We start from the raw sequence: 18794 nt of genomic DNA, 5'->3' as shown, positions 1-18794 counted from the left end.
CTTCATCCTCCTTCCCGGGTCTCCAGACCCCTTCTCATTCCAGTCACTAAACCTTTCATCCTCCCTCCCCGGGTCTCCAGACCCCTACTCATTCCAGTCACTAAACCTTTCATCCTCCCTCCCCGGGTCTCCAGACCCCTACTCATTACGGTCACTAAACTCTTTATCCTCCCTCCCGGGTCTCTAGACCCCTACTCATTCCAGTCACTAAACCCTTCATACTCCCTCCCAGGTCTCCAGACCCCCTCCTTCCCGAGTCACTAGACCCCTACTTCGCTGGCTCTCTGAACCCTCCACCTTCCCTTCCGAGTCACCAGACCCCTACCCTGTGAAGTCACGAATCCCTGCATCCTCCCTCCTGGGTCATTCAGGTCACTATATCCTTCACACTCCCTCCCAGGTCTCCAGGCCCCCTCCTTCCCGAGTCACCAGACCGCTACTTCACCAGGTTACTAAACCCTTCACCCTCCCTCCTGAGTCTCCGGACCCCCTTCCTCTCCCGTAACCAGACCCCTACTCTGCATGGTCACTAATCCCTTCACTCTCTCTTGACTCACCAGACCCCCTACCCCGCTGGGTTAATAAACCCTTCAACCTTCTGCTTGGGTCTTCCGGCCCCCTTCTTCCTGAGTCACCAGACCTCTACTCCAGCAGTTTACTAAATCCTTCACCCTCCCTCATGGATCACCAGACCCCTACTCCACCGGGTCACTAAACCGCTCCCTCTCCCTCTAGGGGTCTCCTGGTAGGGCCCCATCCCTGCCTGGTCACCAGACTTCTACTTTGTTGGGCCACTAAACCCTTTACCCTTCTGTTTCTCCAGACACCCTTTTTAATGGGACACTGGACCCCTACTCCACCATGTTCCTAAACCCTTCATCCTCGCTCCCGGCTCATTAGACCCCCTACTACCCGGGGTCACTCAATCCTGATAGGTCACTTATGGAGAGATTTCAGGAAGGTTTATTGAGGTATATATTATGATGTGTGATTCCTCTCCTCTCTTCTAGTGATCTCAGGATGGATCCCGACCAGGGAACAAGGAATCATCATCACCATCCTCATCCTCCCCCGAGAACAGGTAATCCTCCCCCCAAGAACAGGTAATCCTCACCCTCCTCCTCCCCCGAGAACAGGTAATCCTCCCCCGAGAACTCACCCTCCTCCTCACCTGAGAACAGGTAATCCTCACCCTCCTCCTCCTCCTCACCTGAGAACAGGTAATCCTCACCCTCCTCCTCCTCCTCACCTGAGAACAAGTAATCCTCACCCTCCTCCTCCTCCTCCTCCTCCTCACCTGAGAACAGGTAATCCTCACCCTCCTCCTCCTCCTCACCTGAGAACAGGTAATCCTCACCCTCCTCCTCCTCCTCACCTGAGAACAAGTAATCCTCACCCTCCTCCTCCTCCTCCTCACCTGAGAACAGGTAATCCTCACCCTCCTCCTCCTCCTCACCTGAGAACAGGTAATCCTCACCCTCCTCCTCCTCCTCACCTGAGAACAGGTAATCCTCACCCTCCTCCTCCTCCTCCTCCTCACCTGAGAACAGGTAATCCTCACCCTCCTCCTCCTCCTCACCTGAGAACAGGTAATCCTCACCCTCCTCCTCCTCCTCACCTGAGAACAGGTAATCCTCACCCTCCTCCTCACCTGAGAACAGGTAATCCTCACCCTCCTCCTCACCTGAGAACAGGTAATCCTCACCCTCCTCCTCACCTGAGAACAGGTAATCCTCACCCTCCTCACCTGAGAACAGGTAATCCTCACCCTCCTCCTCCTCCTCACCTGAGAACAAGTAATCCTCACCCTCCTCCTCCTCCTCACCTGAGAACAGGTAATCCTCACCCTCCTCCTCCTCCTCCTCCTCACCTGAGAACAGGTAATCCTCACCCTCCTCCTCCTCCTCACCTGAGAACAGGTAATCCTCACCCTCCTCCTCACCTGAGAACAGGTAATCCTCACCCTCCTCCTCACCTGAGAACAGGTAATCCTCACCCTCCTCCTCACCTGAGAACAGGTAATCCTCACCCTCCTCCTCACCTGAGAACAGGTAATCCTCACCCTCCTCCTCACCTGAGAACAGGTAATCCTCACCCTCCTCCTCACCTGAGAACAGGTAATCCTCACCCTCCTCCTCACCTGAGAACAGGTAATCCTCACCCTCCTCCTCACCTGAGAACAGGTAATCCTCACCCTCCTCCTCACCTGAGAACAGGTAATCCTCACCCTCCTCCTCACCTGAGAACAGGTAATCCTCACCCTCCTCACCTGAGAACAGGTAATCCTCACCCTCCTCCTCCTCCTCACCTGAGAACAAGTAATCCTCACCCTCCTCCTCCTCCTCACCTGAGAACAGGTAATCCTCACCCTCCTCCTCCTCCTCCTCCTCACCTGAGAACAGGTAATCCTCACCCTCCTCCTCCTCCTCACCTGAGAACAGGTAATCCTCACCCTCCTCCTCACCTGAGAACAGGTAATCCTCACCCTCCTCCTCACCTGAGAACAGGTAATCCTCACCCTCCTCCTCACCTGAGAACAGGTAATCCTCACCCTCCTCCTCACCTGAGAACAGGTAATCCTCACCCTCCTCCTCACCTGAGAACAGGTAATCCTCACCCTCCTCCTCACCTGAGAACAGGTAATCCTCACCCTCCTCCTCACCTGAGAACAGGTAATCCTCACCCTCCTCCTCACCCGAGAACAGGTAATCCTCACCCTCCTCCTCACCCGAGAACAGGTAATCCTCACCCTCCTCCTCACCCGAGAACAGGTAATCCTCACCCTCCTCCTCACCCGAGAACAGGTAATCCTCACCCTCCTCCTCCTCACCTGAGAACAGGTAATCCTCACCCTCCTCCTCCTCACCTGAGAACAGGTAATCCTCACCCTCCTCCTCCTCACCTGAGAACAGGTAATCCTCACCCTCCTCCTCACCTGAGAACAGGTAATCCTCACCCTCCTCCTCACCTGAGAACAGGTAATCCTCACCCTCCTCCTCACCTGAGAACAGGTAATCCTCACCCTCCTCCTCACCTGAGAACAGGTAATCCTCACCCTCCTCCTCACCTGAGAACAGGTAATCCTCACCCTCCTCCTCCTCCTCACCTGAGAACAGGTAATCCTCACCCTCCTCCTCCTCACCTGAGAACAGGTAATCCTCACCCTCCTCCTCTCCTGAGAACAGGTAATCCTCGCCCTCCTCCTCCTCCTCACCTGAGAACAGGTAATCCTCACCCTCCTCCTCCTCCTCACCTGAGAACAGGTAATCCTCACCCTCCTCCTCCTCCTCACCTGAGCACAGGTAATCCTCACCCTCCTCCTCCTCCTCACCTGAGCACAGGTAATCCTCACCCTCCTCCTCCTCCTCACCTGAGAACAGGTAATCCTCACCCTCCTCCTCCTCCTCACCTGAGAACAGGTAATCCTCACCCTCCTCCTCCTCCTCACCTGAGAACATGTAATCCTCACCTTCCTCCTCCTCACCTGAGCACAGGTAATCCTCACCCTCCTCCTCCTCCTCACCTGAGCACAGGTAATCCTCACCCTCCTCCTCCTCCTCCTCACCTGAGCACAGGTAATCCTCACCCTCCTCCTCCTCCTCCTCACCTGAGAACAGGTAATCCTCACCCTCCTCCTCCTCCTCCTCACCTGAGAACAGGTAATCCTCACCCTCCTCCTCCTCCTCCTCACCTGAGAACAGGTAATCCTCACCCTCCTCCTCCTCCTCCTCACCTGAGAACAGGTAATCCTCACCCTCCTCCTCCTCCTCCTCACCTGAGAACAGGTAATCCTCACCCTCCTCCTCCTCCTCCTCACCTGAGAACAGGTAATCCTCACCCTCCTCCTCCTCACCTGAGCACAGGTAATCCTCACCCTCCTCCTCCTCCTCCTCACCTGAGAACAGGTAATCCTCACCCTCATCAGACAAAGCTGATAGAAAATAGTCTGTATGTATGACGGAATGAACAGCCCAGGGAACGTCTGTGCAAAGGGAATGGGAATCTTTGGGATAAAAGCAGAAAATGGTACCCCTCTGAGGAGATGTGGATTGGGAAAAGGATCATGTATGTATAATTGGGGGTAACCCAAAAATAAATGTGAGCTTCGCTGTGGAGTAACCAGGAGGGGGCGCTCCATGTAAAGTCCAACTGGAAAAAGAGAAAACCAGGTGCAGGTACTCCATAGTGTAATATAATAAAATGTGAATAAAAATGCACTCACAAGTGTCTGTATGAGGGTTGGTAGTGACCCTGAGAACCATCAACCAGAGATGGGGAAACACCCAGCCTTGGCCATTGGCATGGGGGCGGGATAGAGAGGACCCTGTGAAATTCTAAGCTTCTTCCTATAAGCATTTCATTTCTTTGCGCTTAAAAGCACAAATGCAACTCTCTTATATAATGCCGGCAAAGCGGCTCGTTTATCTCTCCAAGTAACACAGACAGATGCTGGCATCACCTCGAGCTCAGTATAATCCTGAAGAGAAATAGCCAGGCAGCCTTTATTTATGCTATACACATGGATAACACACGAGCGTGGTGGCTTCAGAATCAGCCAATCAGACACTTGTATTCATTCAAAAGATCCAATCACATTCACTTGTATATATTCAAATAGAAATGCAGTAGTGACGTGTGCAGATGGTCATGTTCAAAACCATGCGGCAAGCACAAGGCTCTGAACACGATCGCGTGCACGCTCCCACTGCTACCAATGACGCGAGCCGTTCTCTATCATGGCTCAATGGGCCATCCGTTTGTATGGTTATACTATGGTTCCCATGTACGCAGATCTGCTTACTTAGGAGTTTAGATGCGGTCACCATGGAGTGGCCAGTCCCTTGGTGAGGCATAAACAAACCTCCTTAAAAGAGCAAACAGATCCACCGCGCCCACGGGAAGTTTTCCGCATCCAATTGTCTTCCACCAACGTCTGTATGCGTGACTACCCTCGCATGAGCGCATTAAAGCAAAACTGACACTAGGGGGGCGTCTGACAACATGCATTAATAAAAATGTCCACAACACCCGACACTAGTGTCACTGTGGATATCAGCTTTCAGTACTGCTGCAGATGGTCTACAAAACTCGGTGACCAGACCTCCTCCACCCAATGTCACTTGTGGCGCATGCGCAGTCGGAGCACGTTTTCAAGGTGTTCTCGCCTTTTTCTTCAGCCTAACTGAGTGGGCTTCTCACTAGCTTTGTTTTAAGGTAAGTTTCACATAATGGGTTTGTATGCGATGCATACTAGCACATTATAACTTTACCTTGCAGGTTGGGGGAAAAAAAAACATGGCGGTTTACTACTGCCTCCAGAAAAAGAAAATGAGAAATCTTTTGCCCCGCTTCTCCTTCGGCGACTAAATTGGGGATAGGGCACTTTATACAGTGGTCGTTTTTTGATGCCACCCCTCTGCTTTCACTATGTTCTGTGTTCTTTGTGAAGGAAATTGCTCTCTGGAATTCTATACATGTTTGGTAGCCCCTGCGAGGGGCGCTCAATAAGCGTGTTATATTTTCTTGTTTACCCAAAATGTAATAAACCTATTGAAACAGAAATCTTTTACCCGGTATTAGCAGACACAAATACCGACCCGTTTTATCTCTTGGGAAATCCAAATTCTATGCATGGCCATATCTCCTGCCCAACAAGAAACACGACTTTTATCTACGATCCCCATAATATATCGGCTGCTCTACCATTGTCTTATTCTACAGAACTACGAACAATCTACGTGTGTGTGTGTGCCCCCCGCAAATCATAACTAGAGAAACTTCTCAGAGAATGGAAAAGTCCACAGAAGTCCAATCAGTCAACTGAATTTATTCCTAATTTCTGAGTAAAACACAACAGAGACCCCCCCCCCCCCCCTCATTGGAATCGGGAAACTGTAAAGTGTTCAATCGCTTCCCAATTGACTTCTCTATAGATTATTATCCCAGATAAAGAATGGAATTATAATAAGAATTGTTCTATAAAACCTGTATATGTATTATTGTAAATCTCCGGGGAACAATTATCATTCCATGATATGAATGATGAGAGGAAACATTCTGGAATACTTATCTACTTGTCCTTTAATCATTACCTCCAACATTCATATCTTGTTAAGTCACAGGCACTGTATTATTAAAGATATAAGACCACAAATAATATAATCCACACCCGGGCCTCATCCATATACTAATGCCCCCCCCCCCAGCTCTCACACCAACTCACCCCTCCTCTCTTACTAGTGCCCCCCCCTTCTCTCTTACTAATGCCCCCCCAGCTCTCTCACCAACTCACCCCTCCTCTCTTACTAGTGCCCCCCCAGCTCTCTCACCAACTCCCCCTTCTCTCTTACTAATGCCCCCCAGCTCTCACACCAACTCACCCCTCCTCTCTTACTAGTGCCCCCCTTCTCTCTTACTAATGCCCCCCCAGCTCTCTCACCAACTCACCCCTCCTCTCTTACTAGTGCCCCCCCCAGCTCTCTCACCAACTCCCCCTTCTCTCTTACTAATGCCCCCCAGCTCTCCCACCAACTCACCCCTCCTCTCTTACTAATGCCCCCCAGCTCTCCCACCAACTCTCCCCTCCTCTCTTACTAATGCCCACCCCCAGCTCTCTCACCAACTCCCCCCTCCTCTCTTACTAGTGCCCCCCCCAGCTCTCTCACCAAGCCCCCCTTCTCTCTTACTAATGCCCCCCCAGCTCTCTCACCAAGCCCCCCTTCTCTCTTACTAGTGCCCCCCCCCAGCTCTCTCACCAACTCAACCCTCCTCTCTTACTAATGCCCCCCAGCTCTCTCACCAACTCCCCCCTCCTCTCTTACTAATGCCCCCCAGCTCTCTCACCAACTCCCCCCTCCTCTCTTACTAATGCCCCCCCAGCTCTCCCACCAACTCTCCCCTCCTCTCTTACTAATGCCCGCCCCCAGCTCTCCCACCAACTCTCCCCTCCTCTCTTACTAATGCCCACCCCCAGCTCTCCCACCAACTTTCCCCTCCTCTCTTACTAATGCCCCCCAGCTCTCACCAACTCACCCCTCCTCTCTTACTAATGCCCCCCCAGCTCTTACCAACTCACCCCTCCTCTCTTACTAATGCCCCCCAGCTCTCTCACCAACTCCCCCCTCCTCTCTTACTAATGCCCCCTCAGCTCTCTCACCAACTCCCCCCTCCTCTCTTACTAATGCCCCCTCAGCTCTCCCACCAACTCTCCCCTTCTCTCTTACTAATGCCCCCCCAGCTCTCTCACCAACTCCCCCCTTCTCTCTTACTAATGCCCCCCAGCTCTCTCACCAACTCACCCCTCCTCTCTTACTAGTGCCCCCCCCAGCTCTCACACCAACTCACCCCTCCTCTCTTACTAGTGCCCCCCCCCAGCTCTCACACCAACTCATCCCTCCTCTCTTACGAATGCCCCCCCAGCTCTCTCACCAACTCACCCCTCCTCTCTTACTAATGCCCCCCAGCTCTCTCACCAACTTCTCCCTCCTCTCTAATGCTTTTCAAAATCAGAAAATTCGTTTTTTTGGGATCGGATGGCGCCACCATTGATTTTCGAATTTCGGCCGACCAAGCCTTCCATTTCACCTCATGTTGCTACAGAAAATAATTTTCGTGGCCGGGAATCTTCTTTTCTCTCCGTAAATTTTCTTTTCTTATTACATTTCTCGCACGATTCTCCCATCATTGATTAGAAAATTGTTTGTTTTTCAAAAAAAATTTCCAACGTGTCCGATTTCTCAAATTTGATTTCCACACGAAAATTGGCTGTTGCTACAGCCCACTAATGGTGCGAAATTCATACGAAAATTCTTAGATATGATTTTTCGAAAGAAAATTTTTGAAATTCGAACCGTGTATGGCTAGCATTACTAGTGCCCCCCCAGCTCTCTCACCAACTCCCCCTTCTCTCTTACTAATGCCCCCCCAGCTCTCTCACCAACTCCCCCTTCTCTCTTACTAATGCCCCCCCAGCTCTCTCACCAACTCCCTCTTCTCTCTTACTAATGCCCCCCCAGCTCTCTCACCAACTCCCCCTTCTCTCTTACTAATGCCCCCCCCAGCTCTCTCACCAACTCCCCCTTCTCTCTTACTAATGCCCACCCAGCTCTCTCACCAACTCCTTCTTCTCTCTTACTAATGCCCACCCAGCTCTCTCACCAACTCCCCCTTCTCTCTTACTAATGCCCCCCCAGCTCTCTCACCAACTCCCCCTTCTCTCTTACTAATGCCCCCCCCCAGCTCTCTCACCAACTCCCCCTTCTCTCTTACTAATGCCCACCCAGCTCTCTCACCAACTCCCCCTTCTCTCTTACTAATGCCCACCCAGCTCTCTCACCAACTCCCTCTTCTCTCTTACTAATGCCCCCCCAGCTCTCTCACCAACTCCCCCTTCTCTCTTACTAATGCCCCCCCAGCTCTCTCACCAACTCCCCCTTCTCTCTTACTAATGCCCACCCAGCTCTCTCACCAACTCCCTCTTCTCTCTTACTAATGCCCACCCAGCTCTCTCACCAACTCCCTCTTCTCTCTTACTAATGCCCACCCAGCTCTCTCACCAACTCCTTCTTCTCTCTTACTAATGCCCACCCAGCTCTCTCACCAACTCCCCCTTCTCTCTTACTAATGCCCCCCAGCTCTCTCACCAACTCCCCCTTCTCTCTTACTAATGCCCCCCCCCCAGCTCTCTCACCAACTCCCCCTTCTCTCTTACTAATGCCCCCCAGCTCTCTCACCAACTCCCCCTTCTCTCTTACTAATGCCCCCCCAGCTCTCTCACCAACTCCCTCTTCTCTCTTACTAATGCCCCCCCAGCTCTCTCACCAACTCCCCCTTCTCTCTTACTAATGCCCCCCCCAGCTCTCTCACCAACTCCCCCTTCTCTCTTACTAATGCCCACCCAGCTCTCTCACCAACTCCCCCTTCTCTCTTACTAATGCCCACCCAGCTCTCTCACCAACTCCCTCTTCTCTCTTACTAATGCCCACCCAGCTCTCTCACCAACTCCCCCTTCTCTCTTACTAATGCCCCCCCCAGCTCTCTCACCAACTCCCCCTTCTCTCTTACTAATGCCCACCCAGTTCTCTCACCAACTCCCTCTTCTCTCTTACTAATGCCCACCCAGCTCTCTCACCAACTCCCCCTTCTCTCTTACTAATGCCCCCCCAGCTCTCTCACCAACTCCCCCTTCTCTCTTACTAATGCCCCCCATCTCTCTCACCAACTCACCCCTCCTCTCTTACTAATGCCCCCCCAGCTCTCTCACCAACTCCCCCTTCTCTCTTACTAATGCCCCCCCAGCTCTCTCACCAGCTCACCCCTCCTCTCTTACTAATGCCCCCCAGCTCTCTCACCAGCTCACCCCTCCTCTCTTACTAATGCCCCCCAGCTCTCTCACCAACTCACCCCTCCTCTCTTACTAATGCCCCCCCAGCTCTCTCACCAACTCACCCCTCCTCTCTTACTAATGACCCCCAGCTCTCTCACCAACTCACCCCTCCTCTCTTACTAATGCCCCCCCAGCTCTCCCACCAACTCACCCCTCCTCTCTTACTAATGCCCCTCCCAGCTCTCACACCAACTCACCCCTCCTCTCTTACTAATGCCCCCCCCAGCTCTCCCACCAACTCACCCCTCCTCTCTTACTAATGCCCCTCCCAGCTCTCACACCAACTCACCCCTCCTCTCTTACTAATGCCCCCCCCAGCTCTCTCACCAACTCACCCCTCCTCTCTTACTAATGCCCCCCCAGCTCTCTCACCAACTCACCCCTCCTCTCTTACTAATGCCCCCCCAGCTCTCTCACGAACTTCCCCCTCCTCTCTTACTAATGCCCCCCCAGCTCTCCCACCAACTCACCCCTCCTCTCTTACTAGTGCCCCCCCCAGCTCTCTCACCAACTCCCCCCTCCTCTCTTACTAATGCCCCCCCCAGCTCTCACACCAACTCACCCCTCCTCTCTTACTAATGCCCCCCCCAGCTCTCCCACCAACTCACCCCTCCTCTCTTACTAATGCCCCTCCCAGCTCTCACACCAACTCACCCCTCCTCTCTTACTAATGCCCCCCCAGCTCTCCCACCAACTCACCCCTCCTCTCTTACTAATGCCCCCCCCCAGCTCTCCCACCAACTCACCCCTCCTCTCTTACTAATGCCCCTCCCAGCTCTCACACCAACTCACCCCTCCTCTCTTACTAATGCCCCCCAGCTCTCCCACCAACTCACCCCTCCTCTCTTACTAATGCCCTCCCCAGCTCTCCCACCAACTCTCCCCTCCTCTCTTACTAATGCCCCCCCAGATCTCTCACCAACTCACCCCTCCTCTCTTACTAATGCCCCCTCAGCTCTCCCACCAACTCTCCCTTCTTCTCTTACAAATGTCCCCCCAGCTCTCTCACCAATGCCCCCCACCTCTCTTACTATTGCCCCCCAACTCTCTCACCAATGCCCCCCAGCTCTCATACTAATGTCCCCCCCCCCCAGTTCTCTTACCAACACTCACCCCTCAGCTCACTCATAAATTCAGAATGGTAGGTAGGTGCTTTTTTTTTTTTAAGCAGACTGCTGCTGACAGCTCCGAGTGTCAGGACTGTAGCATGGAGCCCAGGAGGAGTTCCACTGCTCTTCACCGGCTCCATGCTACAGTCCTAACAGGCGGGGAAAGACACATCCGGCATCCCCAATGTGAGGGCAGCAATGTGGGCAGTTGTGGTGCTGGAACCCAGGGCACCCACCAGAAAATGTGGGCCATGTCCACCCTGCATGCCTGGCGCAAACACACAGAAGTAGGTGGAGCTTCTGTGTGAGAAAGTTCAGTTCCTCTTGCCTTTCACGAGCACTGACCGGCAGAATCGGGGCTGTTGAGAAGCAGGATCTGGGTCACTGAGAGCCGGTGTTCTGCCTAATAGAGTCCGGCCATCGATATGTGTCCGTTCCGTACTGCGCATGCGCAGTACGGAGCAGACGAAGCTTCGGAAAATCTCCGAAGCTGAACGGCGCCTGCGCCGTGAGTGGAGGAGGTAGCCCCACTATCCAAGCGGACATAGGGTTTAGAATTTTAGAGGGCCCCTCGCGGGCGAGCTTCGCTCGCCACGCTTCGGGCTCGGCCTCGCTGCGCTCGGCTCTTTTTTATTCTAACTCTATGTCCACTTGGATAGTGGGGATAGAACCTGGACTCACGGCGCAGGCGCCGTTCGTCCTCGGCAATTTTCGGAATCTGTGCTCCTGTGTACTGCGCATGCGCAGTACGCAGAGGACAGCATCTGATGGAGGACCCTAATTGACAAGACACCGGCATGAGGACCAATGAGAGGTGGGATCGGGGCTGCTGAGAGATGGGTTCGGGAGCCAAAGAGGGGGCGGAGCTGAGAGGTGGCCTGCAAATGATGTGATCAGTTTCTAGCACGCCGGTGGTCCTAACAACCGGTGACTGCATTGAGGAGGGGAGAGCAGAGATTGCTGGCTAGATCTTCTCCCAAGAATCCTCACTTGGTGCTGTGTGAGAGAGCACACGTTGCACCCATTGAGGATACCACTACGGAGTGGAGCCCAGGGCTGGAACAAGTTCCGGGACTCCAGCCCAGATCCGAGGGAACCCCCCGGGACTTTCTTCAAATCACGGGATGGTCCCGCGGAATCCGGGACTGTTGGGAGGTATGCTTTTCATGTGACAACACTGAAGAAATGACACTTGTCTACAATGTAAAGTAGTGAGTGTACAGCTTGTATAACAGTGTAAATTTCCTGTCCCCTCAAAATAACTCAACACACAGCCATTAATGTCTAAACCGCTGGCAACAAAAGTCAGGACACCCCTAAGTGAAAATCTCCAAATTGGGCCCACAGTGTCAATATTTTGTGTGGCCGCCATTATTTTCCAGCACTGCCTTCACCCTCTTGGGCATGGAGGTCACCAGAGCTTCACAGGTCACCACTGGAGTCCTTCCCCCTCCCCCATGATGACATCACAGAGCTGGTGGATGTTGGAGACCTTCCCCTCCTCCACCTTCCCTCTGAGGATCCCCCACAGATGACCAATAGGGTTTAGGTCTGGAGACATGCTTGGCCAGTCCATCACCTTTACCCTCAGCTTCTTTAGCAAGGCAGTGGTGGTGTTGGAGGTGTTGGAGGTGTTTGGGGTGGTTATCATGTTGGAATACTGCCCTGCGGTCCAGTCTCTGAAGGGAGGGGATCATGCTCTGCTTCAGTATGTCACAGTACATGTTGGCATTCATGGTCCCCTCAATGATCTGTAGCCCCCCAGTGCCGGCAGCACTCATGCAGCCCCAGACCATGACACCCCCACCACCATGCCTGACTGTAGAGAAGACACACTTGTCTTTGTCCTCCTCACCTGGTTGCCCCCACACACGCTTGTCACCATCTGACACCAAATACCTTTATCTTGGTCTCATCAGACCACAGGACATGGTTCCAGTAATCCATCTCCTTAGTCTGCTTGTCTTCAGAAAACTGTTTGTGGTCTTTCTTGTGCATCATCTTTAGAAGAGGTTTCCTTCTGGGATGACAGCCATGCAGATCAATTTGATGCAGTGTGTGGCGTATGGTCTGAGCACTGACAGGCTGACCCCCCACCCCTACAACCTCTGCAGCAATGCTGGCAGCACTCATACGTCTATTTCCCAAAGACAACCTCTGGATATGACGCTGATCACGTGACCTCAACTTCTTTGGTGGACCATGGCGAGGCCTGTTCTGAGGGGAACCCGTCCTGTATGGTCTTGGCCACCGTGCTGCAGATCAGTTTCAGGGTCTTGGCAATCTTCTTATAGCCTAGGCCATCTTTATGTAGAGCAACAATTCTTATCTTCAGATCCTCAGAGAGTTGTATCAGGGGCTCTGGCCTTGTCCAGTCTAATGATGACCTCCAACGCCAAAATTAGCTGATGTCCTTCAGTATGTAGTGGAATGTGAGGCATAGTTGGTGCAAAGATGGTGAAATTCATTGGCCGCCAGACACTTCTTGGATGTAAAAAAAAAATGTTTTATTTTGACAGTCCTTTTTGTATTTTTGGGGGAAAGGGGGTTAGGACCAGGACACCCTTAAGTAGTTGCATATTCAATTAGTAGACTCCGAGACTGCAATAGTAAGACAGCCAAGCAGGGAAAGGCCCCCAGCAAGGCACCACATCTACACATGCAGGAATGCTGTCTCCTATGGTAACAGTCTTTAACAGTTCCTAACGCAAACGTAACAGTCCTTTCAGCTCCACTACAACTGCCTCTTGTAGTTCTTCGACGCTGAGCTCCTGGTCTCCCACTAGACCCTCTCATTTACTAACTCCCTTCAGCTCCTCCCAAGGTTGCGGTGGTATCCCTCAAGCGTCGCCCCTGCTGGGTCCCTAGCTTGGCACTCCAGATACTTCTCAAGCTAAATCCCTGCTAACCGGCCAGGTCCCTGGCTTGACTCGCAAGGCTGCTCTGCAAGCGTCTCCTCCGTGGGTTGGGTCCCTGACTTGATCAGTTTCCTGATTCTCCACCGTGCCCTTTCAATGAGAATGTGATTCGGGGACTTGCTTTAGTTACTCTCTGTGGTCCCTGGTAAAGGTAGTTGGTCCCTTAGTTGTGACGGCTTCCACTCTACCACCGACCACGACAGGTTCTCTGGCCGGCAGAACTGTCACTTCTGACTGGACTGCAAGCCGCAATCCCAACCCTGCGCTGGTCTCTTACTTCTTGATAGGCCCAATCTATGGCAGCCCGGGGCATACGACACACGTCCACCCAGACAGCCAGAACACCGATCACCTGACTCCACCCACATATATAGGTGCTCCCAGCAGGCCAAGGGATTCAAGAAAACCCCTACCCATTGGCTGAGATACCCCATATACACATAACATGACCTTGGGGTGTCCTTCTCATATCTCGTACCACCAAGTACCTGACCACCTAGTGCATGGGTCTTCAAACTACGGCCCTCCAGTTGTTCGGGAACTACAATTCCCATCATGCCTAGTCATGTCTGTGAATGTCAGAGTTTTACAATGCCTCATGGGATGTGTAGTTTCGCAACAGCTGGAGGGCCGTAGTTTGAGGATCCCTGACCTAGTGGTAGAAGGGAAAAGTGCAACAAGGCCAAACTTAGGGAGAAATCAATAGATCTCTATTAATCAACCAGAATAACTACTCCTGGCAAGTAAATTTGTGAGGAGCTCCCTGACTAAACTCCAGGGTGCTACAGAGTTCTTTGCCATGAGGTGCCATGTTGAACTTCCAGTGACCAGTATGAGAGAGTGAGAGCGAAAACACCAAATTTAACACACCTGAGAACTTGTAACATTAACAAGTCACATGACACCGGGGAAGGAAAATGGCTAATTGAGCCCAGTTTGGAGATTTTCACTTAGGGGTGTACTGACTTTTGTTGCCAGCGGTTTAGACATTAATGGCTGTGTGTTGAGTTATTTTGAGGGGACAGCAAATGTACACTGTTATACAAGCTGTACACTCACTACTTTACATTGTACACTCACTACTTTACATTGTACACTCACTACTTTACATTGTACACTCACTACTTTACATTGTACACTCACTACTTTACATTGTACACTCACTACTTTACATTGTACACTCACTACTTTACATTGTACACAAGTTGTGTTTGATAGACTTATAACGTAAAATCATCTCCACCTGAGGAATCAAAGTCATTAAGCTGTATCAGCATAAAGTTTATAGATTGGATCCTTGAATTCTGCTGCAGAGATGTCTGGGGGGAGACTGATGAGGGGGACCTTGTTGTCTTCTAGTTTTGTCTAAATGATTTCTATTCCGAGGTGGTCGGGACCCCCCTATACCGTCTAATGTCATTATGTGTATCTCCAGGAATCAGACTTGTATGATTGTTGTGACTTGACGGGAAACCAACTGACATTTCTCATTCCGTACTTCATACCTTCAACTATTCTACTGATAAAGATCTCTACCGAGACTTAAAAGAACTCAGGAAGTCATCAGTGTGGTTTATGTTTCTCCGATACGTTGTATGCTAATGAGGCTGGAGGCTGGAGGCGTGGCCTTCTACTGATTAAATAATTAGCTGCTATTGCTGTCTTCAGTAATCGTTTCCACTTCCTGACAACCATCTCCATCCTTCTCAGCAGGTCATCCTCATCCCAGTCATAGTACTTACTACCTCCATCCTCATCAATACTTACCCTAGTCATAGTACTTACCATCTCCATCCTCATCCCAGTCGTAGTACTTACCACCTCCATCCTCATCAATACTCACCCTAGTCATAGGACTCACCACCTCCATCCTCATCAATACTCACCCTAATCATAGGACTCACCACCTCCATCCTCATCAATACTCACCCTAGTCATAGGACTCACCACCTCCATCCTCATCAATACTCACCCTAGTCATGGGACTCACCACCTCCATCCTCCTCACCCTAGTCATAGGACTTACCATCTCCATCCTCATCACTACTCACCCTAGTCATAGGACTCACCACCTCCATCCTCATCAATACTCACCCTAGTCATAGGACTCACCACCTCCATCCTCATCAATACTCACCCTAGTCATGGGACTCACCACCTCCATCCTCATCAATACTCACCCTAGTCATGGGACTCACCACCTCCATCCTCCTCACCCTAGTCATAGTACTCACCACCTCCATCCTCATCACTACTCACCCTAGTCATCGGACTCACCACCTCCATCCTCATCAATACTCACCCTAGTCATCGGACTCACCACCTCCATCCTCCTCACCCTAGTCATGGGACTCACCACCTCCATCCTCATCATTACTCACCCTAGTCATGGGACTCACCACCTCCATCCTCACCCTAGTCATGGGACTCACCACCTCCATCCTCACCCTAGTCATGGGACTCACCACCTCCATCCTCACCCTAGTCATGGGACTCACCACCTCCATCCTCACCCTAGTCATGGGACTCACCACCTCCATCCTCATCAATACTCACCCTAGTCATCGGACTCACCACCTCCATCCTCCTCACCCTAGTCATGGGACTCACCACCTCCATCCTCATCATTACTCACCCTAGTCATGGGACTCACCACCTCCATCCTCACCCTAGTCATGGGACTCACCACCTCCATCCTCACCCTAGTCATGGGACTCACCACCTCCATCCTCACCCTAGTCATGGGACTCACCACCTCCATCCTCACCCTAGTCATGGGACTCACCACCTCCATCCTCACCCTAGTCATGGGACTCACCACCTCCATCCTCACCCTAGTCATGGGACTCACCACCTCCATCCTCATCAATACTCACCCTAGTCATGGGACTCACCACCTCCATCCTCCTCACCCTAGTCATAGGACTCACCACCTCCATCCTCATCAATACTCACCCTAGTCATAGTACTCACCACCTCCATCCTCATCACTACTCACCCTAGTCATCGGACTCACCACCTCCATCCTCATCAATACTCACCCTAGTCATCGGACTCACCACCTCCATCCTCCTCACCCTAGTCATGGGACTCACCACCTCCATCCTCATCATTACTCACCCTAGTCATGGGACTCACCACCTCCATCCTCCTCACCCTAGTCATGGGACTCACCACCTCCATCCTCACCCTAGTCATGGGACTCACCACCTCCATCCTCACCCTAGTCATGGGACTCACCACCTCCATCCTCACCCTAGTCATGGGACTCACCACCTCCATCCTCACCCTAGTCATGGGACTCGCCACCTCCATCCTCATCAATACTCACCCTAGTCATGGGACTCACCACCTCCATCCTCATCAATACTCACCCTAGTCATAGGACTCACCACTCCATCCTCATCAATACTCACCCTAGTCATGGGACTCACCACCTCCATCCTCATCAATACTCACCCTAGTCATAGTACTCACCACCTCCATCCTCATCAATACTCACCCTAGTCATAGGACTCACCACCTCCATCCTCATCAATACTCACCCTAGTCATGGGACTCACCACCTCCATCCTCCTCACCCTAGTCATGGGACTCACCACCTCCATCCTCACCCTAGTCATGGGACTCACCACCTCCATCCTCACCCTAGTCATGGGACTCACCACCTCCATCCTCACCCTAGTCATGGGACTCACCACCTCCATCCTCACCCTAGTCATGGGACTCACCACCTCCATCCTCACCCTAGTCATGGTACTCACCACCTCCATCCTCATCAATACTCACCCTAGTCATGGGACTCACCACCTCCATCCTCATCAATACTCACCCTAGTCATAGGACTCACCACCTCCATCCTCATCAATACTCACCCTAGTCATGGGACTCACCACCTCCATCCTCCTCACCCTAGTCATGGGACTCACCACCTCCATCCTCACCCTAGTCATGGGACTCACCACCTCCATCCTCACCCTAGTCATGGGACTCACCACCTCCATCCTCACCCTAGTCATGGGACTCACCACCTCCATCCTCATCAATACTCACCCTAGTCATGGGACTCACCACCTCCATCCTCCTCACCCTAGTCATAGGACTCACCACCTCCATCCTCATCAATACTCACCCTAGTCATAGTACTCACCACCTCCATCCTCATCACTACTCACCCTAGTCATCGGACTCACCACCTCCATCCTCATCAATACTCACCCTAGTCATCGGACTCACCACCTCCATCCTCCTCACCCTAGTCATGGGACTCACCACCTCCATCCTCATCATTACTCACCCTAGTCATGGGACTCACCACCTCCATCCTCCTCACCCTAGTCATGGGACTCACCACCTCCATCCTCACCCTAGTCATGGGACTCACCACCTCCATCCTCACCCTAGTCATGGGACTCACCACCTCCATCCTCACCCTAGTCATGGGACTCACCACCTCCATCCTCACCCTAGTCATGGGACTCGCCACCTCCATCCTCATCAATACTCACCCTAGTCATGGGACTCACCACCTCCATCCTCATCAATACTCACCCTAGTCATAGGACTCACCACCTCCATCCTCATCAATACTCACCCTAGTCATGGGACTCACCACCTCCATCCTCATCAATACTCACCCTAGTCATAGTACTCACCACCTCCATCCTCATCAATACTCACCCTAGTCATAGGACTCACCACCTCCATCCTCATCAATACTCACCCTAGTCATGGGACTCACCACCTCCATCCTCCTCACCCTAGTCATGGGACTCACCACCTCCATCCTCACCCTAGTCATGGGACTCACCACCTCCATCCTCACCCTAGTCATGGGACTCACCACCTCCATCCTCACCCTAGTCATGGGACTCACCACCTCCATCCTCACCCTAGTCATGGGACTCACCACCTCCATCCTCACCCTAGTCATGGTACTCACCACCTCCATCCTCATCAATACTCACCCTAGTCATGGGACTCACCACCTCCATCCTCATCAATACTCACCCTAGTCATAGGACTCACCACCTCCATCCTCATCAATACTCACCCTAGTCATGGGACTCACCACCTCCATCCTCCTCACCCTAGTCATGGGACTCACCACCTCCATCCTCACCCTAGTCATGGGACTCACCACCTCCATCCTCACCCTAGTCATGGGACTCACCACCTCCATCCTCACCCTAGTCATGGGACTCACCACCTCCATCCTCACCCTAGTCATGGGACTCACCACCTCCATCCTCACCCTAGTCATGGGACTCACCACCTCCATCCTCATCAATACTCACCCTAGTCATAGGACTCACCGCCTCCATCCTCATCAGTACTCACCCTAGTCATAGTACTCACCACCTCCATCCTCATAAATACTCA

The 18794-nt window shown here is 52.2% G+C and overlaps 1 protein-coding gene across 1 annotated transcript in view; it reads left to right on the top strand.

Moving 5' to 3' along the window:
• LOC143973870 (WD repeat-containing protein 97-like) overlaps positions 1-18794 on the top strand; it is a gene marked incomplete at its 3' end in the record, with an annotated part of 76990 nt that overhangs the window by 8986 nt on the left and 49210 nt on the right. The window contains 1 exon segment of the mRNA XM_077474740.1: positions 1011-1081. Coding sequence (XP_077330866.1) covers positions 1021-1081 — 61 coding nt within the window.

This window comes from Lithobates pipiens, unplaced genomic scaffold, assembly GCF_037356315.1.
Source record: "Lithobates pipiens isolate NorthernLeopardFrog02 unplaced genomic scaffold, aLitPip1_a1.2 Scaffold_126, whole genome shotgun sequence".
Taxonomy (NCBI): domain Eukaryota; kingdom Metazoa; phylum Chordata; class Amphibia; order Anura; family Ranidae; genus Lithobates; species Lithobates pipiens.
The sequence above is the reverse complement of the archived record's forward strand: the minus strand, read 5'-3'. Positions and strand labels throughout refer to the sequence as shown.